At 41.4% G+C, this 23,320-nt stretch overlaps 2 protein-coding genes across 9 annotated transcripts in view; one reads left to right on the top strand and one right to left on the bottom strand.

Moving 5' to 3' along the window:
* The window catches only part of CAPN3 (calpain 3), a gene marked incomplete at its 5' end in the record, with an annotated part of 49,322 nt that extends 43,627 nt beyond the window's left edge, over positions 1-5,695 (top strand). For 2 of the 3 annotated variants that reach the window (XM_081229040.1, XM_081229041.1), the window contains 8 exons: positions 1,826-1,903; positions 2,285-2,342; positions 2,441-2,505; positions 2,993-3,061; positions 3,151-3,229; positions 3,450-3,566; positions 3,893-3,951; positions 4,364-5,695. In XM_081229040.1, coding sequence (XP_081085166.1) covers positions 1,826-1,903; positions 2,285-2,342; positions 2,441-2,505; positions 2,993-3,061; positions 3,151-3,229; positions 3,450-3,566; positions 3,893-3,951; positions 4,364-4,390 — 552 coding nt within the window. In that variant the 3' untranslated portion in view covers positions 4,391-5,695. Of the gene's footprint in view, positions 1-501; positions 616-1,825; positions 1,904-2,284; positions 2,343-2,440; positions 2,506-2,992; positions 3,062-3,150; positions 3,230-3,449; positions 3,567-3,892; positions 3,952-4,363 lie in introns of all 3 variants that reach the window. The other variant, XM_081229039.1, reaches the window with a different exon arrangement.
* The window catches only part of ZNF106 (zinc finger protein 106), a gene marked incomplete at its 5' end in the record, with an annotated part of 62,340 nt that continues 44,557 nt past the window's right edge, over positions 5,538-23,320 (bottom strand). For 5 of the 6 annotated variants that reach the window (XM_081229034.1, XM_081229035.1, XM_081229036.1 and 2 more), the window contains 9 exons: positions 5,538-9,645; positions 10,085-10,231; positions 11,849-11,920; positions 12,747-12,818; positions 13,336-13,455; positions 14,483-14,545; positions 15,360-15,551; positions 17,877-17,993; positions 22,728-22,862. In XM_081229034.1, the coding sequence (XP_081085160.1) occupies positions 9,589-9,645; positions 10,085-10,231; positions 11,849-11,920; positions 12,747-12,818; positions 13,336-13,455; positions 14,483-14,545; positions 15,360-15,551; positions 17,877-17,993; positions 22,728-22,862 (975 nt within the window). In that variant the 3' untranslated portion in view covers positions 5,538-9,588. The remainder of the gene's footprint in view (positions 9,646-10,084; positions 10,232-11,848; positions 11,921-12,746; positions 12,819-13,335; positions 13,456-14,482; positions 14,546-15,359; positions 15,552-17,876; positions 17,994-22,727; positions 22,863-23,320) is intronic. The other variant, XM_081229038.1, reaches the window with a different exon arrangement.

Raw genomic sequence — 23,320 nt, 5'->3', positions numbered from 1 at the left:
CCTCTGCCGAGTCCTAGAGGTTCCTTGGAGGTGCCTCAGTAGCTGCCACGGTGATGTGGGGATGCTGAGGGAAAAGAGCTCTGCCTTCTTCATCAAGCAGAGAAGCTCTGTTTTTAATGACTTCTGGGGAAATTTAATTTGAACAGGGCTTCCATTTGAAAAAAAAAATCTACAAAATACTTGAAAATCACTGCACTAGATCATGCTGCTTTTAGCATTCTTAGCATTTTCACGTGTACTAACCACCTTGCTTAATCCTCAAAATTCTACCATGAGGAGATAAGGAACTGAAGTCCAGAGAGACTTAGCATCTTTCCCCAAGTCACACAGCTTGTTAGTGGCAGAGATGGAGGTTGAACGGAGGTTCAGGAACTCCCAGCTCTGCTCTTTCCCTTTTCACTGGACAAAGCTGGTCCAGGAGGGAGGCTGCCTCCTTGTGCCCGCTCAGCCAGTAATCCTTGTTTCCTTCCTGACCCCTCCCCACTTCCCTCCTCTCTCCAGCCTATCATCTTCGTTTCAGACAGAGCAAACAGCAACAAGGAGCTGGGTGTGGACCAGGAATCAGAGGAGGGCAAAGACAAAACAAGCCCTGATAAGCAAGCAAAATCCCCACAGGTTTCCGAGCATGTGCATGAATGGGGTAGCCAGCATATAACTGAGGTCTATCCTCTTGGGGTGCATGGGGGTCAGAGGGGCCACAGGGGTGGGGTGTCCCTTTAACATCTAGAGGTTTGGGTTTGTCCCACTGACCTTTTCTCTCATCAAGTTCTCCTAAAATTTGGGATGCTGCTTGGGTGAATGTCTTGGGGTTGGCTGCCACAACAAGCTGGTCCTAGGCCTGGGAAGGACAGGCTGAGCCTCCCCACTGGAGCCCATCCAGCCAGGAAAGAAAGAGGGATGCAAAGCCTACGACAGAAGCAGCTTGAGATGGAACAACTCGTTTCCTGGTGTCACTAACAATGGGGAGGATAAAGAACAGTAGTGGAGGGGCTTCCCTGGTGGCGCAGTGGTTGAGAGTCCGCCTGCCGATGCAGGAGACACGGGTTCGTGCCCCGGTCCGGGAGGATCCCACATGCCATGGAGCGGCTGGGCCCGTGAGCCATGGCCGCTGGGCCTGCGCGTCCGGAGCCTGTGCTCTGCGGGGGGAGAGGCCACAACAGTGAGAGGCCCACGTACCGCAAAAAAAAAAAAAAAAAAAAAAAAGAACAGTAGTGGAAAAGGGGGATGACACCAGAAATGGAGTCCTCCAGAGCTCAGGGGACGGTGTTAGAGGGGGGAGAGGTGATCAGATAAAGCTTCCAGGAGGTTATAGACTAAGAGGCAAAAGTACACAGATAAATCCAGGGCTATCTCTATCCTGTAGTGCCCATGCAACGGAGTGGGGAGGGGAGGAGGGTCCTCTGAAGATTTGGCCTTGATGAGAGAGGCAGCTGGAGCTATCAGATTGGTCTGGACCCCTCTGCCCTGCTGGGGCTGGTCTGGTTGGGATGGTCAGGCTCAAAACAGTGGAGGGGGCTCCAGCAGCTGGGGATGGGGGGAGAGGACCAAGAGGGCTCTCTACATGATTGCAGAGCTAGTATACCTCCTCTGGTTAGAATGTCTGAGCTGCGGGGGTATGGAGTGAAGGGTCACTTGGGCCTAGACGATCCTCACTCCAGATCACCAGGGTCAGCCGAAAAAGAAGAGCATTTGCCCTGTACCCAGCTCCTGCTGCCACCTAGGGCTGTTTTAGGGACCTGGCTCCTTCAGTCCAGAAGGAACTTTCCTCTTGGGTCTGCCCATCTCCCTGGTCCTCACCAACCAGTTTTCCTTTGCGCTTCCATAGTCAGAGCCTGGCAGCGCCGACCAGGGAAGTGAGGAACAGCAGCAATTCTGGAACATTTTCAGGCAGATAGCAGGCGATGTGAGTACCTCCAACCCCGACTCCCACAGACACTCCTCTCCTTGATTAATTGCTCAATTTGCCAGTTATTTCATTATGGTTCAGTAGAGGTCATTTTGGCTTTTGGTGGAAACAGGGTGTATGAGTGTAGCGCAGAAATCCACAAGTGAAGTCCTCGAGTTTTTGACCAACACACCCACTGGGTGGCTCTGAGCTGCCCACTGCAGTCTGGACAGCCGAGGCTGCAGTGTGTCTTCCCCAGAAGAGCCCCAGCTTCCCCACGACAGAATAGCCCTGGCAGGGACTTTACAACCATGGACAGCCGGAATTTGTTTTGCAAAGCCTCTGCTCCATCAGTTGCTGTACTCTTGAACAATGACTCTCTTCCCCCTTCCTCCTCAGGACATGGAGATCTGTGCAGATGAGCTCAAGAATATCCTTAACAGAGTTGTGAACAAACGTGAGTGGCTCAGACTCTGTGAGAAACAGGTGGGTGGTGGGGGCAGGATGTGTGCAGTTATCTGAAAGCAGCTCCTCACTCTTCTCCATACCTCCCAGATAAGGATCTGAAGACACAAGGCTTCACGCTGGAGTCCTGCCGTAGTATGATTGCTCTCATGGACGTATCCTTCCTGCCACCCCTTCCCAAGCCTCTGTCATCAGCCCCTGTGCAGCCTCTGGGGGCTAGGGCAACAAATGAAGTGGGGGGGGGCCAGTCAAGCAGAGGGGCTCAAATTCATGCCCGAGGAAAGATTTAAGGAGGCCCTGAGTTAGAACTTCCTGGCTGCTGGTCTGAAAGGGGCTGTTGGAGGAGGTACAGTTGGGAAGAACATTGGCCCCTGCTCTTAACCTCAGGCCTGGGATTCTGCCTGGGGCCCTGCCTAACGAAAGTGGTCCTTAGGAGAAAGGTTCCCTGGGTTACAGAGCAGGCATTAATTTTGACTTGGGAAGCATAGAGGTGGGTGTTAAATACCAGGACAGGGCAGAGTGGGATATCCTGGGCAAAGCTCTCCTATGGGGCTACCTTCCCTGCACAGCCGCCTAGAAAGCCCTCTCCCCATCCAGGGGGATTTTGCTATGTGCCCTGTAGCCCTGACTTCCTTCCTCCAGACAGACGGCTCTGGGAGACTGAACCTACAAGAGTTCCATCACCTCTGGAAGAAGATTAAGGCCTGGCAGGTGGGATGAGAGAACGAAGGTGGGAGTGAGGGAGGGATTGATTCAGAGATTCAGTGCGTGACCTCTGTCCTCAAATTTTTTATTGCCAGAAAATTTTCAAGCACTACGACACAGACCAATCCGGCACCATCAACAGCTACGAGATGCGAAATGCAGTCAATGACGCAGGTGTGGGGAAGAAAGGGGGTGGCCAGGATGCGGACTGGAGCCGGTGGGAGCAGGAATGGGAGGGGAGAATGGGGCCACTTGGGCCCTACTAGAGAAAGGAATGAGAGAGGGCTTCTCGCTTTCCTCTCCCAGGCCCCAGAGTGACCAGGAGGCAGGGGAGATAGCACGCAGGCCTGAGGGCTCCAAGCCTACCCCCACCTCTCCTGTGCTCCCCCCACAGGCTTCCACCTCAACAACCAGCTCTACGACATCATCACCATGCGCTATGCAGACAGGTCCATGAACATCGACTTCGACAGCTTCATCTGCTGCCTCCTCAGGCTGGAGGGCATGTTCAGTAAGTGGACAGCTACCCTTTTGCTCTCTTTGCCCCTCCTGCCCCCTCTCCTGCGGCAACAGCTGTGGTGGCGGGAATCTCCACTAACTGACCTACTGTATGACCTTGGACAAATCCCAATCTACTCTATTCAGATTGAACAAAGGTGAAGGGCCTCTTCAGGCTCAGAATGGGATGGCAAAGGGAGGGTTACTGGTGGTACTCTGCCTGGTAGATTTTTGTGCTGAAGAGCAGCACTTAGCACACGGTCCTGTTAAGGGAAGGTAGAGCAGTGGAGGGGGACTGAGCCTTTAACTGGCCTCTGGCCTGTGCGTTCTTCCACACAGGAGCTTTTCATGCATTTGACAAGGATGGTGACGGTATCATCAAACTCAACGTTCTAGAGGTAAAGCCTAATAGAAGCAGTACAATCCCCCTGTACCTTAAAATTCGAGGTAGAGGAATCCATGAGGAAGACTGGACACACTATGCGCTCCTCACTTCCCAACGGTGGTGGAGGGATGGGATGGGAAAGGAACATAAAGGGAAGCTCACGGCTCAGCAGGATGTGGCTCATCGGGAACGTGTACTGGGGGAAGTCTCCAAAGAGGCCTCAGTTCTACAATGACTTTATGCTGGAAAATATGTACCTTCTAGGAGAGATCTGTGGGAAGGATGCAGTAAACTGCTGCTTCTCAGAAAATCTTCCCAGTGTCTGGCATGCTGGGGACTGTCCCTTTCCTCTACTCTGTTAGATCCCTAGGGCTGGGCCTCTCTTTTCTTGTTTGCATTTCTGATCTTGGGACTTCCTCTTTCAGTGGCTGCAGCTCACCATGTATGCCTGAACCAAGCTGGCCTCATCCAAGGCCATGCAGGATCACTCAGGATTTCAATTTCACCCAACAGAGCTAGAGCCACTTACCTCAAAGGACACAGTAGCTGCACCCCCAGCAGACCTCCAGGCACCTCATCGGTCTTGTTCCTCCTCTACGCACTTCCTTCTCAGCCTCAGGGTATCTGTCCATCTGTCATGCCCAGCCTCACCCTTTAGTTAAGGAATGGGGAAGGGAGAACAACTCTGTCCCTGTGCCACATGGAGGCAAGTGTCTCTGTCTGCCTCAGCTAGCCATGGCCCAGTGACAGCTTTGCTTGGAGTCTGAGTGGCCTCAGCTCTGAAGCAAATACTCCCTTTAGCTTGCCCTCGGCTGTTCACAGAAGCATTTGCCAGTGGCACTGAACACTTCCTGGTGCCAGAGCCCTCTATCACCTTTATATTCTCCCACTCACGGGACAGCAGCCCAGTGAGCATTTGGTTCCGCCTGACTGTTTCAGGATGGGCCTGCTCCAGAGTAAACTAGCTCAGCGGAAGAGGGTTGGACACTTTGGGTTATCTGACTCATACGTTTGGTTGCATTTTGAAAAAAGGTGATCTAAATAAAGGCACCTGTATAGCTGGCTTGATCATGTTTTGTTTTCTCACATTTAGATGTCAGCCATAGCAGGGATGAGTAGCTCCAATCTTACCTATCACGTATAGAGAGCCGTAGTTTCAGAACACAGCAATGGAAAATACACACATACACAAATAAATCCTAAACCCCACTTTAATCATGCCTTTTGCTATTTCTTGAGCATAGGAATCACTCAAATACTTTCCAAGACACATGAGGAAAGGAAGGGGAATAGCTGTTGGTGTCTAGATCAAGACAAAATGGGTCACCTATAACCAGAGGGGCCAGTTACCCGAGTGTAATGGAGCAGAGATAAAGTTTTTAATCCTAGTTCCTCCACTAATATTGACCTACTGTATGACCTTGAATAAATCCTTATATGTAGCTGTCTGCCGAGCTTATCTGGACCATGATCTGTGGCATATCTACAACCATCTTTCATTTTCTACCCAATTTCCTTCTTGTTCTCTATACCAGTGTGGAAAAGAAGGGTTTGGCTATGAATATGCAGATAAGGTAACAAAAATAAACAATTAGTAAAGTACTTTATTTTCCCCTTATATTTGCTTTATATCTTGCTTTACAAAGTTAGGAAGTTCACAGCTTTATACCAAAATGTAAGAAGGCTAAGCTATTTGCTTATAAACATTTTTGCAGTCAAGTGTCATCTGATTTCATTCTTCTAACCCATATTCAATTTTTAAAAAAAATCAGACACCAAGGGTGCTGGCACAGCTCTAGGGCATATATTTCTCTTGAGTAGGAGAAAGATCTTCAACAGCCTTTCCTCCTTGACTCCCTCCTCCCCCAATTCAGTTGGGCTACTACCTTGAATTTAGAGGAAATCTGGGAAATGTTAGTCACCATGTGACCCAGCAAGGCCACATACTTGGGGGTTGGAGGTGAGGTTAGAGGTTATTGTCTGGTAAGCAGTAGGTTTGGTTTAATCAGGATTTCACATCCACTTGTACATGGAACTCAGTATAACCCAAATCATCTCTACCACAACTTCTAATTCTAACTATTAGACAGCTTCTCTGAAATCCTGAGGAATCTGATGACTTGGGGCAGGGATAAAATCACTGTTTTAACAATGTGGCAGGCATGGCCTTCTGAACAGTTTTAGGAGTTCTCCTTTAGGTAACAGGAACAAAATTTATAAGACAGCGTATATAAATTGCAAACCAGAGGGTACATGCTGTTTAAATCCCACTTCACATTATACTTTCATTTCCCCTCCAATGAATTCTCTTCCATAAAATATACCATACCATTCCTCTAAGTTTTGTACACCTACTCCCACCAAATCATCCACATACCTAGTCACTAAAGTTGTGCACTGTATAATCTACCAAAAAGAAAAAAACAAAAAACCCTTTGTTAGGCAAATAATCACTTAAATGGCAGTGAGGTTGCCTATAAATTATAGATAGGTCAGGAGCTAAACACTCAACTGCTAACTCTTCTGAGGCAGAAAAAGAATTCTCCACAAAAGCAGGAGTGTAATAGCAATGACGTTCTCTCAAATTCAAGTAACATCAGGTCAAGATAACTTTGTATTGTGTTTAACTGCTTTCTACTGAGTAGAGCAGTATACCAAAATTTTGAACCTGATTAAAAACTTCAGGATAAAACTTGAAGTGACTGATATTTCATGAGAATAAACTGCCATTAAAACCCTAGCATATGCACACAAAAGGATTTATGCTATGGTTTTCTTGTCTTCTAGCTGTTAGAAGTAAACACAAGTAATTAAAAACAACATTCTAAAAATGGCCTCCAATTCCTTATAAGAAATGAGTTGTGTTTTGTCAGGTCGTGTAACAATTTCCTTCCTCAACTAAGTACTAAATATCAGAGCCAACACAAATCCCTGAGCCATTGCTCTACTCTGAGGGGGAACAGAAGGCCAGAATCAGCCAAGACATTGTAGAAGACTTAAAACAACACTTTTGCATAACTTTCAAGACACTTAAAAGTAATAACATACAACCATAAGCAGCCAAGATGCTTATGGTGCCTTTATTTCTAAACAGATGGCTACAACAGTGCATTTAGGGCAATACACTAACCTGGTATTAAACGAATTTTACGCATTCTTGAAACAAAAACATTATTGCCACGGCTTCAAAGAAAATTCTTGTGAAATGAGAAAAAGTAATACAAGTATAGGTGCCCACACACATACACATGTACAAGGAACATCCACAACTGCACACATAAAGGCAGATAGACTGTGCATGATTCTATGAAAGTTAAGCTCAAATAAGTTTTTACTGATTCTATCAGTCTGTTCATACCTACAACAGTTCCCCATGACTGTCCAACACCTCATATACCCCCTTCTAGCTGTACAGAGGCTCCACCACTCTCATCTTTTCAGACATGTCCTCAGGCAGGACAGAAGGGCACCTACGCAACAGAGTATGCAAGACTTCCTCAGCACACTGCCCAGCCAACGTGGAAATGTGGGTTCACTATAGCCCAAAGGAAAATGCCAGGTTTAGCAATAAATCCAAACGTACTTTCCTGGGAATCACCATTCCCAAACCCATAGAACAGCTTAGCTTCTCTGGTCACCTGTACAGGAAATGGGGTGACAGATGGGAATGCTTGCTCTCAGACAGAAACAGCACACATAAACTTTATGCAACAGCATCTTCTCTGTTCTCTCTCAAGTATCATGCAAATCTCAATAGTGTGGTCAACACAAGAGTTCTGCCATTCATAAGGACAGAAGTAAATAGCTTGTGGAGCCATTCATTATCTAGATGTAGCTCCTAGATTAGTTCTTAAGGTTTTTTTTTGGATCCAGTGAGAACCACTGGAGGCCTCCCTGGGGAAAAAAAACACCTACTTAGTCTTACACACAATTCCAGGGGGTTTGGATACCCTCTTGAAACCTATCCATGAACCCCTGAGGAAGTCCCCCTGCCCCAGAGCCTGAGTGAAGACATGTGAGTAGAAGTGTGTGCGCTAAGATGGGTGGAGATAAACCTGGATGCTCTGCAGTCCTAGGAAAGAACAGGCATCACATCTGAAGCTTGGTATGTGGCGCTGGGCTCTTCTCCCTTTTCCCCCCTCTCTCTGTAGAATCTTTCAGTTTTGAGAATCTAGAAACAAAAGGCTGGAAAGCAACACCTCCATGGCTTCTCTTAAGAGTCCAGAGAAAATCCAAAAACAAAGCAGTCTCATGAAGGCTTTGTTCATTTGGCTGCTCTCAATGGACAGGTAGGGTCTTTCCCTTCATCCTATTCCACCCTTCCCAGCTAGTGGGGAGGTGAAGGCAAGACACTGGTCTTTAAGAAGCCTGCCTGAGGCCTTGAAAACTATATTCAGATGCTTTATCCTGACTCCCCCATTTGGGTACTGCGGGTGGGTGGAAAGTACCCTGTGAACCCAGAGGAAGTATATGATGGCTACTGTCAGTCTAGGCACAGTCAGAGAATACAAGAGTGGGGTTTGGCAATTAAGTAAATGAAAAGGTTTCAAACCCACAGCCCGCCTGGAGAGTCAGAAGCTGGAAAGAGAGATAAAGGTTATACCTCCAGTTCGAACAGCCTGCCAATACCTGCAGTGAGTGCCCAGGTCTAACAGTGAGATCTCCAAGTAGACATTAGGTCTATGCACTGCCTTGAACTGAGCACTCTATCAAAATCTGAAGAAGTTCAATAGGAAGTACTGTCTGAAAGGACTTGTCATTATGTGATTTGCTGCCTGAGTTCCTAAAATATAATCAGCAGAGCAGTTACTCTAACTGTTAAAAACCTATTGTGTGTCCCCTTAGCATTTAAAGCCAGCTCTGTCTATCTACGAAGAGCATACCGAAACACACTGTACATAATTGTTAAGAAAGGAAACTGGGCTTCCCTGGTGGCGCAGTGGTTGAGAGTCCACCTGCCGATGCAGGGGACACGGGTTTATGCCCCAGTCTGGGAAGATCCCACATGCTGTGGAGCGGCTAGGCCCGTGAGCCATGGCCGCTGAGCCTGCGAATCCGGAGCCTGTGCTCCGCAACAGGAGAGGCCACAACAGTGAGAGGCCCGCGTACCGCAAAAAAAGAAAAAGAAAGGAAACTATTTGCTTCCAATTTAAATATCCAGCTGTTACAATTAACTGATTGTAATAATTAAGGAGAAATTAAAACTGATCCTAAAAATCTAGCAGTGGACAAATTTGTACTTAAAAGCCTGCCTATAGGTTTAAACCATCATAAGAACAGAAACTAAAAATCACAGACTGAAATCAATAAAATATACATATGATTAGGGTCAAACCAGGTAGCCAATTAAGATCTGTATCTTTAATAAACATCTGGAGAACACCAGTAGCATAAATTACTATATGCCATGCTGTCCCAGAAGAGTATGGTTCCTTAAAAATCTGTTTAAATCTGACAAACCTCCAGCAAGAACTTAGAAGTGTAACCTATCATCCCATAGAGCTGCCCAGACTTATGCTAGTGGTAAGCCTGGCTAGTAACCACTCTCTCCTTCCCTGATTGACTAGGGAAGGGAAGACACTGGCCTGTGTAAGGGGCTGATGTGAAATTAGTTCAACTAAAGACTTCCCAACATGGGAGGCAAGAAACTTCATGAATCAATTTTGCTGTCATCCTCAGCATGTCGTTCAATGTGTCCTGCAGCATCCTAGGAATAAAGGGAAAAGGGCCCGTGAGAGAAAAGATGGTAGTAGGACAAGAGAAAGTCAAAGCCAGGGAGCTTCACAGGTACATTCTAAGATCCATACATGAAAGGCAGTTAGGACCCAGCACTCTAATTTACATGGAACTGCGCACTTAAAGATGAGTTCTTAACAAGAGCACTGTAATAAACCTCTAGGTTCAGTTACTGGACTGGAAACATGTGAAAACATTCTCTTTAGGCTCTTTCTCAGAAACTACCTATTCTTCATTTGAAACCTCATTAAGCTATACACCAAATCCCTGGATAGTAATAAAAAGAAAAATCCCTACACTCTCCCTGTTTACTGCAATTCTGAACATTCTAATAAGGCAAAAAAGGTTTACTGAAACCTGCTCTGAGCAGTCAAATGACCCCAGGTTGACCTCAAATCCCACTGATGTACCTGTTTGGATCCTTTCCTAGCAGTAAAAAAAGCATCACAGTTCTTCCAGCGACATTTCAGAGTTTGAAAGTTCGGATTTGTATGGTCAGTCAGCAAATGTTGTTTTAAATGATCTATAACGCCAAATATCAGAGAGCAACCATGCCACTGGAGAGAAACAGAATGAAAGGGTAAGTTATAAAGAGCATAGGAAACATACAATGAGAATATTCCTCACTTGCATCCTGTAAGTAAGCCCCTATGCTTTAATTTATTCTTGGCTAGGAAATTCAACAAAGCCAGAGGCAACCAAATTAATCATCAATTTAATGAGAAACTTGAAAAGACTGGGAAGTCTTTTGACAGTGCAATATTTTGAGAAGGCAAAGCACTAAGGCAGTCATTACATCATTAGATAAGGAAGCTGTTAGCAAATACTGACAGACAAGTTACATAAAATTCAATTTAAACCATACTTATGCTTTATCTTGCCACCATAAAATGAGTTTCTTAGTCCATTTATTTAAGAAAGGCAAAGAGCTTTCCTGCAATACTTAAAGGGTTATTTTTAACAATTCTAAGAACTGTTGACTTGTAAACTTGAAAATACAAATGTCTGATAAAGAAAACTACATTTGTGGAAACACTTGTTGTAGAAAACTGCCAAGGAAGCCTGACTTTATTAACAATTTTTATTACTTGAATCAAGTCTTGTGATCACCTACTTTTTTTTTTTTTTTTACTGTATTATAAATGTGGCTATGTTTCAATTGTTAGTCAGAAAACATAAAGACTCTTCGTCTTGGCTTTTTTTCCCTACAGGCTTGAAAGAAATCCTATGATTCTCATTCTAACATGTTCATTTCTAAAAAGTAATGCAAATTTGAGTTTTTCCTCTGTAAGCACTATTCCATCCCCCTGGCTTTAAAACCAGAAGGTATTTTCCTCGTTTCTCTAAATAAGTTAAGTCTATTTGTATATTCTGGAGCCTGTTGTCCTAGATTTTGCTTGTCTTCACTGAGAAGACTAAAAATCAAAGATAGTGATGTGTAAAAAGCTGGAAAGTAATTAGGCAAGAGACAAACCCAAAATCAAATTTTAAAATGGAGAGCATCCAGTTCATTTCATCAATGCTGAAAAAGGAGGTCAGGGTTTAGGGAAAAAAAATTTCAGTGCCATCAACTTTTCTCTGGTCACAACTAACTATTAGAACTGATGAAACAAATTAAGGCTTATAAGAAACAGTGTGAAAGTTTTGAGGGTTAATCACGAGCTCCCACCCCAAAATAGAAACCACTCAATTTAGCCTAGTAAACTGAGGTTTAAAACTTCAAAAATGCAAATTTTTATCTGCCTAGTCCTCAAAAACCAATGAGGAACAAACCAAACTATTAATACATGTAATGCCTGAGGAATGAGTAAAGTATTGTGGGCAGGTCATGAAAATAAGCACTTATATTTTTCTTTCACACACTTCTGTACTGTTGATGTTTTTGTAGGCATGTATCAATAGAGTAATAAAACAAAATAAAAAACACAAAAGAGAGAAACTCTGAGTGGATACTTAAATATGCTTTATATCTAATCCTAAGATTAGACTTTTCATTACAGAAGTATGGAAGCATTTTATGTAGTTTTTAAAAAATAAGCTTATTTGTCCTATAGTGGAAGGCAAAAGCAGACGCTCAATATAAAAATGCTAAACCGATGATAATGAAGATCTATAAATTGGCCTGGGGTTGTGCAACATCTAAGTCTGGTGACAAGGACAGTTTCACTCCTTACCCAGCAGCGGTAATTCTGCATCAGATTCAGCCTCACGGCCTGAATACTGCCATCATAACAGCCAGTATAAATCTAGAGAAAAAGGTTTATCACATCAGACCAAAACAACACACAATAAAACGACTACAATCATCCTCAAAATAAGAGTCAAAAGTTACTGGTAGCAGCTACAACAACAAGAAAACATAAACCTAAACCCAAACCAGCCCCAGAGTACCATAATGGGAAAGTATTGTGCAGATCTTCTAGTCTGGACACTTTGAAGCTGTGCTCCTTAGAGAGCCACTCTTGGGATTGTGGCTGAGAGCAGAAGTGGCAGGGATCAGAGGCACCACTTATACTTTAACTGGTGTAGCTCTGGCTTCTACTGGGCATTGCATATTAGGCATCTGTATTTCATTGGAACAAAAGGTTCTACTGCTTAAAGTCTGAAAAACATCCATTCTGGTTCAACCTCAAAATTTAAAAATAAAATAAATCAAGGATTAGCAGGGTTACATGACTTAGCTTCTACTTTTAGGTCTGCTATAACTATGCCACACTGGCCAAATCTCCTGACTCTATTCCAATGTACTGTCCAGATCATAATGTCTCTGAAAAAAGCACCACTCAATTTTATTTTTTTTTTGGGAAACATCTTAAATTTACTTTCTATTTAATGGTGGTATTATATTTTTTATTGTAATTATTTTAGCTCTTAATAAAAAAAGGAATATTCAACAGCATTACTGGGTTTTCAATATTATAATACCAAGAGATAGAAAGACATTCAGTAATGAGGCGTATCAAAAACAGATGTCCTTTTTGGAAGTGACAAGTAGTAACATTATTAATAGTTTGTACAATTTTTAGTAAACACATTCAAAGACAAATATGTGGCATGGCAAATTATACTCACCATACTTTTGTGGATGGTCATACACATAATCATGTCTTTGTGTCCTCCATAAACTTGCAATCGATCATGCGACTTGGGTGGGGGGGGGGAAAAAAAAAAAAGAGAGAATTAAGGTTATTTATACCTTGTGTTTAACAGGCATAGTCCCTGAAGGCCTTTGAAAGGTTTAAAACTACACCTGAGGTACCAAGCTGAAGTACCAGTAGCATGTTAACAGAAACATAATCTAACAGCTCCTTCTCCTCAAGGGAAGAGCTGGTAACTAGAAAAAATAAAACCAGTTTCTGTGTAGTGTCAAAGTCTCAAACCTGAAATTGCACACAAAGAGAATCAGACAGGTGTTACAGACTACAGCTGCTCTCCAGAAACCATTTAATTTTTAACACGTGTGAGCCTGACCAGGTATCTCAGAGTAGTGTTTCTGAAAGCGTCCTCCAAGGACCAGCTACTTCATAATTGTCTATAGCACTTGTGAAGAACGCAGATTCCTGAGTTCCACCCCAGCCTTTCCATATAGAAAAATCAACACCAAATCCAAACAGACAGTTTCCCCAAGTCATTCAAGCAAAATACTGGGTCTAAATTCTACCTGTAATTCATAGACACGAACAAATTTATCCAGGCAAGCAGTCACCATCACTTTTCCTAGGATATTCACCACAGTCACTGCATGATTGTGACCTTTATAGATCCGTACAAGCTCACCAGTCTGCATCAGAAGAGAGATAAGAGTCACTAGACTGACCTTCAAGATTCCTTCCGACTTTTGAGATTTATAATTCTGTAATTCTATAAGACATAATTCTGAGACTACTTGTACACACGTAGCTGTACTAATTTTAACAGATGAAATACTCCCACAAGCATTTGTTACTTATACAAAATGTATGCACTGTATCTTTTTTTAAATAAATATATTTATTTATTTATTTTTGGCCGAGTTGGGCTTTCCCTAGTTGTGGCGAGCGGGGGCTACACTTCATTGAGGTGCGCAGGCTTCTCATTGCTGTGGCTTCTCTTGTTGAGGAGCACTGGCTCTAGGTGCATGGGCTTCAGTAGTTGTGGCTCACGGGCTCTAGAGCACAGGCTCAGTAGCTGTGGCACACGGGCTTAGTTGCTCCACGACATGTGGGATCTTCCCGGGCCAGGGCTTGAACCCACGTCCCCTGCACTGGCAGGGGGATTCTTAACCATTGCGCCACCAGGGAAGCCCTGCACTATATCTTGGAGGAGAACCCCAAGTCACAGAAAGAGAAGGGCCACAGCTCTGTGTGTATATATTTTATAGCTTTTGAAGTATATTCACTTTTATCATTTCACTGGATCTGGACAACAAGTCCCTGAGGCTGGATAACCCCCAGGTTTACAGACTAAGAACTGAGCTTCAAAAGCAGCCTCTGTGACCTGAGCAGAGTCTCTTGGCTGTTTTTACTTGTGCTATTTTAAACTATGTATCATATCTACTTTCTTAGAGCCTCAGATGCTCAATTTATTTCATGTTTAAATGAGGCATTCAAACTAAACCTTACATAAATTTTGAGTCTATTCCCCAATAAGAATTTTGATGAGGTCAGAATTTCTACGGTACTTAATATTATCCAAGAGCTTATGTGCAGGGATTAGTATTAAGTCTTTCAATAGAAAAAGGGCTTAATTTAAATTGCAAGAGGTCTGAGGAATCCTTCAAGCTTTAATCATCATTCTACTAAAGATTTCTTTACACCAACATGGCTTACGTGAATGTTGTGGGCATGGACTGACTGATCACTGGAGCCACTGAACACAAGGTCATTCACCACCTTAAAGAAAAAAAATTCAGTTAATGAAATTCGATATAACGTTCTGAGTTTCCTTTAACATGTAATACGCATTAGCAAATTCTACTTCCCACCCTATTTTGAGATGAGCATGAACGAGGTATGAAATAAGTTTCTCAGACAAATTTTCTGAACTGAAACTTACGTGCTGCCACCAAGTACTCTGATGAATTGACAATGTACTACTGGGTTTCTTGCTTCCTCAGCATGATTACGAAGCAGGCTAGAAGGGCATTCGAGTATATCTACATTCTACAATAAGATACAATTTTATTTGTCTCTTGGTTAATATATTAAAAAACAGTATGTCCTGTGGTAATCCAGGCCTAAAGAAAAGGATCGTAGGGACTTCCCTGGTGGCGCAGTGGTTAAAAATCCGCCTGCCAATGCAGGGGACACGGGTTCGAGCCCTGGTCCGGGAAGATCCCACATGCCGCGGAACAACTAAGCCCGTGCGCCACAACTACTGAGCCTGCGTTCTAGAGCCCACGTGCCGCAACTACTGAAGCCCGCACACCTAGAGCCCGTACTCCGCAACAAGGGAAGCCACCGCAATGAGAAGCCCGCGCACCGCAAGGAAGAGTTAGCTCGCGCTCACTGCAACTAGAGAAAGCCCGTGCGCAGCAACGAAGACCCAACAGAGCCATAAATTAATGAATTAATTTTTTTTTAAAAAGAAAATAAAAAAGGATAGTAATCTGTATTCTAAATAAGGCATTAGACAACATGGGAAATTTCAGTCAAACCCTTCTATTTGTACCAGACAATGAACTCCTATTTTTTGCACTATACTTGCCTTCATGCAGAGAATGGTTTTGCTGTGACCCTCCAGAGTTCTAAGGAGCAGTCCATTCCGTGCATCGCGCACACTAATGGTACAGTCATAAGACCCCACAACCAGCAGCTTTCGGGCACCTTCCTGAGCTGTGGCAAGACAGCTGACAGCCCGAGGGCCATGGCATTCAAAGATTTCAAGTCGTTTGTTGTTCTGAAAAATACACCACCATTATATGAAGTAAAAGCAACCTAGTTGGAAAAACTCAACATCAACTAACCCAAATCACTACCTTGATACAAACCCTAAATTCTAACACCAGTAAGTTCTCATATCTACTCCCTATCCCTAACTCCCCAACCTCTGCCATTCCTATTCCAACACTCTGTATTCATGACTCCTTCCTTCCCAATTCTAGTGGGGACAGTCTTACATTATAAACTCATTTCTACCTTTGACCCGTACTATCCTGATCATAATTAGAATTTGGTTCTCTTTTATGCCCTCTCTCACTTCCCTTAAGCTAATGATAATGAATGATAAACCTTTTTTTCATATTTGAATACACTTTCCATGCCACAGACCCAAGAACTCTCACTGTTTTTTGGTCATCCAAAATTTATGCACTCTGCCATGGTTGTTTCCAAAATTCTCTTTGAGAACTACCTTCTTAGACAATCAGAGTCTCTCATTCTCCACCTTTCTGTTATTCTGACCTTCTTCTGACTTCTGGTTCTATGTCTATCTCTCATGACATCATTAAGTTAAACTATAGAAGCCTTTGTATCGGTCAGAGTGGCATGGTCACATCCTGAATTCCCAAACATTCCTTTAACTTAGATTTTAGACTTGCTTCCGTCATTCCCAAACCAAACTTGTTCATAAAGTTTCCTACTTCCCCAAAACTCTAAAAAGGTAGTTTAAGGTGCGTGCATGAGATAAAACTCCCAGAAACTAGGCAAGAGCAGCAGCTGGGAGTCTACAGAGCTGAGCATCAATCTCAGTCATCTTGAGATGCTGGGGAGATAGATCAATGGAGTTCAGGGCCCAATGGTGGGAAGGCCCAGGTAAACAGCCCATGCTTTCTGTTGAGCCCCAGAAAGCACTGTGTTCCAGGAATATGGGCAAAACAGAAAAGGTCCAGCCCTAACAAGGCTTAAAAATTCGTATCTCTGCAGAAATTCTCAAATCTCTGTCTCAAGGTCCATCTTTGCTGGGGCTTTTCAACCATTTAAAGACCATTTCAAAAAAGTAAAAATAAAGACCATTCCCATTTGAATTTGTCATCATCTTGCCCCAAAACTTCTACCTACCTCTGATTGCATTAATCTCACAAAATAGAAGAGAACTGGGTAATTATCAAGTTTTATCCTTTAAAATATTTTAAATCTATTCTGTCTTCTATTGCTCTAACCAAATCTAATCTAGGTTGTTAGCACTTTGCATTTAGAATGCAAAAACCTTTACTAATTACCCTTCTGTGATCTATTCATATCTAGTGAACCAAATAATCTGACACTTGATTATATATGTGCTAGTTTCTTCTAACTCGATTTTAAGCTTCTTAAAGGCAGAAACCATGACATATTTTACTGCATTCTTTGTAAGTAGTTCCAGCTAGCTGGTAGAAGGAGAGACAGTAGGTACTAACTAAACATATGATACTATAACAAGGCATAACACAGTAACATTCTAACACACTGTTAAAAAGATGACCAGATGGCCTCGGGATAGAATGCTACAACTAACTAGTAACCAAACCTATCACTTCTACCTCCAGTTACATCTTTTATCCATTTTCTCTTCACCTTAGTCTAATCTTTCATGTCAGCTGCCATAACAAAGCCTCCTAAATGGTCTCCAAGCTTCTACTAGTACCAGTATTTTCCATCCTGTTCAACTCCAGAGTGACATTTTCTAAAATACAAATTAGATCATGTCTCTCTTACTTTAAAGCTTACAAGTCCAACTACATTAACAAAGCACACAGGGCCATTAAGAACTGGTCCGTATTCATTTCCTAAGCCTTATCCTGAGACCTAGCATGTAATAGTGCTCCATAAAGGTTTGCTCAACAAATGGATTTATATTTGGGTCAGGAAAGAATGAGGTCCACAGGCATGAAGGCAAACCTTGACTTAGTTCAAGTCAAGAACAAGCTACCCTCATGAAACCCTAAATCAGTTCCAAACTGCATCAATGTCATACTCAAAGGAATTTAAGCTCATTTCATGGTGTCATTCTTAAAATGAGACAGACTAGTTTAACCTATGACTCATTATTTGGCCCCAAATCATCAGGCCTGGTTTAATTTAGTAGAGTTACACTTTGGTCCTGGCACACTTGGGCCTGAGCAGACAGAATGCAGCATCTTGTTTCACTTATAACAGAAGATAAATTTTTGAGTAGCAGCTAATTCTGTTGCTTTCTCAAACACACACAAAAACAGGAAAACGTCTGCCTTCAACTTCTTCCCACACACACTCACACCATTTTCAAGTGGCATGGGAATTCAGCCTTCTCTCCCCAACCACTAACCTTTATGTTGAAGGTGACCACAGTGCCGTTTGCCAGTCCTGCATAGAGAATTCGCCACCTACTGTGGAGGCAGAGAACCCGGTCTTCCAGCTGTAACTGCTCCACACACTCTCGAGTCTGATAAAAGCACACAACACCTGATCAGCCGAGATTAAAGGCAAATAAGATGTGAAAACGATCCTCCTGAGAACAGAGTGTGAAATGATTTTTTATGAGGAAGAAAATGTAGCGTCCTCTATTTTGTAGAAGACTATATTAGATTGTTTTCTGCTTTGAAATATGTAGCCAAAGACCCTCAAGCTGTAGGTAATATAGTAAACAAATATAACTTCTGTTACCTATGTTTCTAATTTGGAATGTAGAAATTCTTCAAAGGGCACTATGGATTGGGTTCTAGCCTCTCAAATTAAGTAGCCAAAGATAAAGTTAAAGCTGCAATTGACATTTAAAAAGGAAAATAAAGATTATAGTTGTATATCTGATAATTGCATTAATCAAATATGCACTTTCCTGCAATTGATTCTCTATTTTAATAGCTCCCAAGTGCCTCCTTCAAACCAGTATCAGGTTAGCTGGTCTACAATTACCCAAGAAGCTTTGAAAACATATAGAACCTCAAGCTTCACCCCAGTCCCTGAGATTCTAATTCAGGCCCTGGAATATGTGTTTTTAAAAATTTCCTTCGTAATTCTGATACATATCCAGGTTATACAAACACAGTTTGAGCTGACCTTCAAAAAACCATTTCCATGAATTTCCAGAACTGGGTTATACTGATAAAATCTAATTACCTAAAACCTAGAACAGGGCCAGTTACATAGTAAGTGCTCAAGATTGAATGCAGTTGAATGATACTAAGTGACTAAAGGCCCAAGTTTAGCTTTTCAAAGAGGTCTGGATACAGACATTAAAATCAAGACGGTTATAAGTAGGACCTACTTGTCCCATCCTACTTATAGGATGGGACAACCTATGGGTTGGATGATAAAAGCTGAAGACTATCAAAGCCTTTGATCTCTTCCAACCTTCTTTCATACCTGAAAGAGTCAGTCTTTTAAATTATTTTCCCCGCATAAAATTACAAATATAAATGCTGCATATGCAATTGTAAAATAAAGGAAAAGACAGTGAATATGCTCAAATGGTAAAATATATGTTGCCTCTGGCTAACCCATCCATGTGAGATCATTTTGTAATTTTACAGGGGAAACGGAATACGTTGCCGTAATAAAAAAGAACTACTGGTGCATGAAACAATAAAGATGAATTTCAGACATTATAGCGAGCTAAAGCTAATGTGAAAGAATACATCCAGTATGGTTTATTTGTATGAAGTTCAAGCACAGACAAATATAATCTATAATGATAGAAATCAGAACAATGGTTTTCTTTGGCTGGGGGTGGTGAGTGGAAGGTGTATGAGGGAAGCTTTATGGGGATGAAAATGATCTGTGTTTCGATCTTGGTGGTGGTTAAACAAATGTGTATCTATGTAAAAATTCATCAAGCTGTATACTTAAAATTTATGTACTTTACTATATAAAGTTACACCTCAAGTTCAAAAACTAAGAATTTTTTTCACTAATGTACAGTCCCACTATGCCAAATACTACTGTGGGTTAGAACCCTTAAAAACATTGAAAAATCGGTACTGAACTTCTGTTTTAACTTGCGTTTATTGACAAGACTATTATTTTCAAATACTTGTATATCCTCTTTTTAAAGAATTTCTGTCTTTCAATTTAAGTGTAGGGATTTTACTATTTCTCTTCTCAAAGGTGTAAGCTCCTTACAACATATGATATTAACCCTATGTTTATCCTGTCCTGTTACAACTATTTTTCCCTCTGTTTACCTAAGACAATTTCTTGCCAAAATCTGTTTACAATTTTCAACACTTAAGTATTATTTCCATATAATAAAATTCACCATGTTAGATATACGTTTCATTAAGTTTAGTAAAGTATGCAGTTATGCAACCATTACCACAATCAACTTTCAGAACATTTCCAGCACTCTAAAATGTTACCTCGTACCCTCTTTCAGTCAGTCCCCACTGCCATCCCAGGCAACTCTGATAGTTTTGCCTTTTCTAGAATTCCATATTAAGAGAACATTCAGTATGTAGTCTTTTACATATGACTTCTTTCCCCTAGCATGATGTTTTTGAGATCCATCCATGTTGCTACATGTATGAATAGTTTATTCCTTTTTGTTGCTAGTATTATTCCACTTTTTATATACCACATTTATCAGTTGATGGATGTATTGATTAATAACGCTGTTATGAGGTTCCTTCTTACATTCTGGATATTTGAAATTTGTGGCTTTTGTTTTGATCAATTTAGCTAAAAGTTTTTTTTTAATTTATCTTTTCAAAAAACTAGCTTCTGGTCTCACTGATTTTTCCCCATTGTGTGTCAGTTTTATAAATTGGTGGTTTCCATTCTGCTCTTTATTATTTCCTTTATATATCTATTTTGGGTTTAACTTTTTCTTCTTTTTCTATTTTCTTACAAACTCAGATAATTGATTTTAAACTTTTTTTTCTAATATAAGAATTTAGAACTAGAAATTTCCCCCTCAGCAATGCGTTAGCTATCCTACAAATGTTAAGCTGGATGCTCATTTTCATTTAGTTCAAGATATTTTCTAATTTCCTTTGTGACTTCTTCTTTGAATCATGGGTAACTTAGAAGTATGCTATTTCATTACCCCTTACTTGCGGACTTCCAGAAAGAAAGATTTCTCTCTTTTTTTTTTTTTTTTTGGTGGATTTCTTTCTGTTATTGATTCCTAATTCCACTGTGGTTGGAGAACATACTCTAAATGATTTCAATCCTTTTAATTAAGATTCTCAATAAGACTTAAGACTTATTTGATGATCCAGCAATGGTCTATACTGGTGAATGCTCCATATGCACTTGGAAAGAATGTGTATGCTGCTGTTTCGGGTGGCAGAGTCTATAAATGTTAATTTTTTTAAACTATAAATATTAATTAGATCTTGTTTGTTAATGGTATTGTCCAGTTCTTCTACATCCTTGATGATTTTCTGTCCAGTACTCTATCAAGTATTGAGAGAGGTGTTGAAGTCTTCAACTATAATTGTGGATTTGTCTATTTCTCCTCTGTAGTTCTACCAGTATTACTTTACATATTTTGGTGCTCTGTTATTACGTACATATATTTCTAATTGTTCTATCTTCCTGCTATATTGACATTTTTATCATTATGGAATGCCACCCTTGTCTCAGCAGTATTCCTTGTCTTAAAGTCTATTTGCCTGATAGTAACATAATCACTTTAGCTCTTTTTGTTATTATTTGCATAGTACATTTTTTCCCATTCTTTTAATTCAATCTGTGTCTGAATTTAAAAGGTGTGTCTTGTAGACAGCAGATTTTGATGTTTGTTCTTTAGCTAGTCAATCTCTGCCTTTTGATTTTAGTGTTAATTCACATTAAATATAATTATTAAATATGGCTAGATTTAGACTCCAATTTGCTTTCTATTTGTCTCATTTTTATTTCTGTTCCCCCATTTCTGACTTGTTTTGCATTAAACAAGTGTTTTTTAGTATGCCATTTTAATTCCTCTATTAAATTTTTTAGCTGTCTGTCTTTGTTTTATTCTTTTAGTGGTTGCTCTAGGGCAGCTGTTGTCAGCGTGTGGGCCCTACACCAGTAGCATCAGTATCACATGTTAGAAATGTAAATTCTTGGGCCCTATCCCAAGCCTACTGAATCAGAAGCTCTGGGAGTGGGGTCCAGTAATATGTGTTTTAACAAGCTCTCCAGGTCTATCTGATGCACACTGAAGCTGTGAGCCAGCCTTCTGGAGACTACCTCTTTAAATTGTAACAATCTAGTTCAAAGTAAAACTGATTTATCCCCAATAAAATATAAGAACCTTGCACCAGCACAATTCCATCTTCCCTTTCCTTTGTTCCTGTTACCACACATTCCATCTATATAAGTTAAAAACCTAATCTTTGGAATTATAAATTTTGTCTTAAACAATCAAATCTTTTAAAGAATATATGTGTGTGTGTGTGTGTGTGTGTGTGTGTGTATATATATATATATATTTATTTATTTATTTTTGGCTGCATTGGGTCTTTGCTGCTGTGCACGGGCTTTCTCTCGTTGCGGTGAGTGGGGGCTACTCTTCTTTGCGGTGCGTGGGCTTCTCACTGTGGTGGCTTCTCTTGTTGCAGAGCATGGGCTCTAGGAGCATGGGCTTCAGTAGTTGTGGCACATGGGCTCAGTAGTTGTGGCTCACGGGCTCTAGAGCACAGGCTCAGTAGTTGTGGTGCACAGGCTTAGTTGCTCTGCAGCATGTGGGATCTTCCCAGACCAGGGATCAAACCCGTGTCCACTGCATTGGCAGGTGGATTCTTAACCACTGTGCCACCAGGGAAGTCCTATAATATATATATTTAATGCAAATGATTTTCTCTCATTTCTTACAATACATTTAGAAAATTCTTTCTCAGAGGAGATATCTACTTCTATGTTTTCAGGTTTAAAAAATTTAAACATTTTGTTTTCTCTCTAGTATTAATTTTGGCATATGATGTGAAAATAAAAATCAAGAGTAATTGTTGAAAAGATCAAAGGAGGTATATTATTAATAGTAGTAAGTGAAGAGATACTGGTGGAGAGAGACAGAAAACATGGTTTAGATCTAAGCCTCATTTGTTCCAAAGGCTATACAGGGTACTGAAGTAAGTTCAGAAGCAAGAAAGTGAACAGAATGAAGCATCTGTCTCAGTGTCTCCACTCTACACAGTAAATACAGTCAAAGTGTTTCTATATTATCATGTTTGATTTTGCTGGACCCACTTACCTTAACATTATAGCAGCGAATGGTGTGATCACTGGAACCAGTGTAAAGGGCAGCATTCTTTCCAGAGGTCTGAGTAACCAGGAGGCAGTTCACTTTGGAGGTATGGCCCTCAAAGATACCAATATACTTCCGACTCTAAAGTCAAGCATAGTTCAGATCGTTACTTGTGGATATAAATGGATTAGATAATGCATTTCCTCAAAAAAAAAAAAAAAGATGCTAAAACATACAGTTCATTGTTGTGGCCTCAGAGTCTAGAATAGTACCTGGTATCAAAAGGTGTTCAGTAAATACCTGTTCACTGAATGCACAGCAAACAGTCACATGTACTGAGGTACCTGCAACTATATGTTAACTGAGCCATAAGTTCGTTTGGGTTTTTCCATAAGATGTTACAGAAAAACCTGAACAAACTTTCTGGCCAACTTAGGGCAATTTGCTATAAGACAGATCAGAATTTTAGTTAATATCTAGGGCAAGGCTCTCCAACATATGAACCAAAAAGCTAGCAAATCCAAACTATAACTAATTACCCAGTTAAGTTCCTGCATTTGATCAGTATGCAGAGAATGTGCCACAATATTCAAAGACAT

The sequence above is a fragment of the Mesoplodon bidens genome (genome assembly GCF_964165515.1).
Source record: "Mesoplodon bidens genome assembly, chromosome: 3".
Lineage (NCBI taxonomy): Eukaryota > Metazoa > Chordata > Mammalia > Artiodactyla > Ziphiidae > Mesoplodon > Mesoplodon bidens.
Note: the sequence above shows the minus strand (reverse complement) of the source record. Positions and strands in the feature narration are given on the sequence as shown.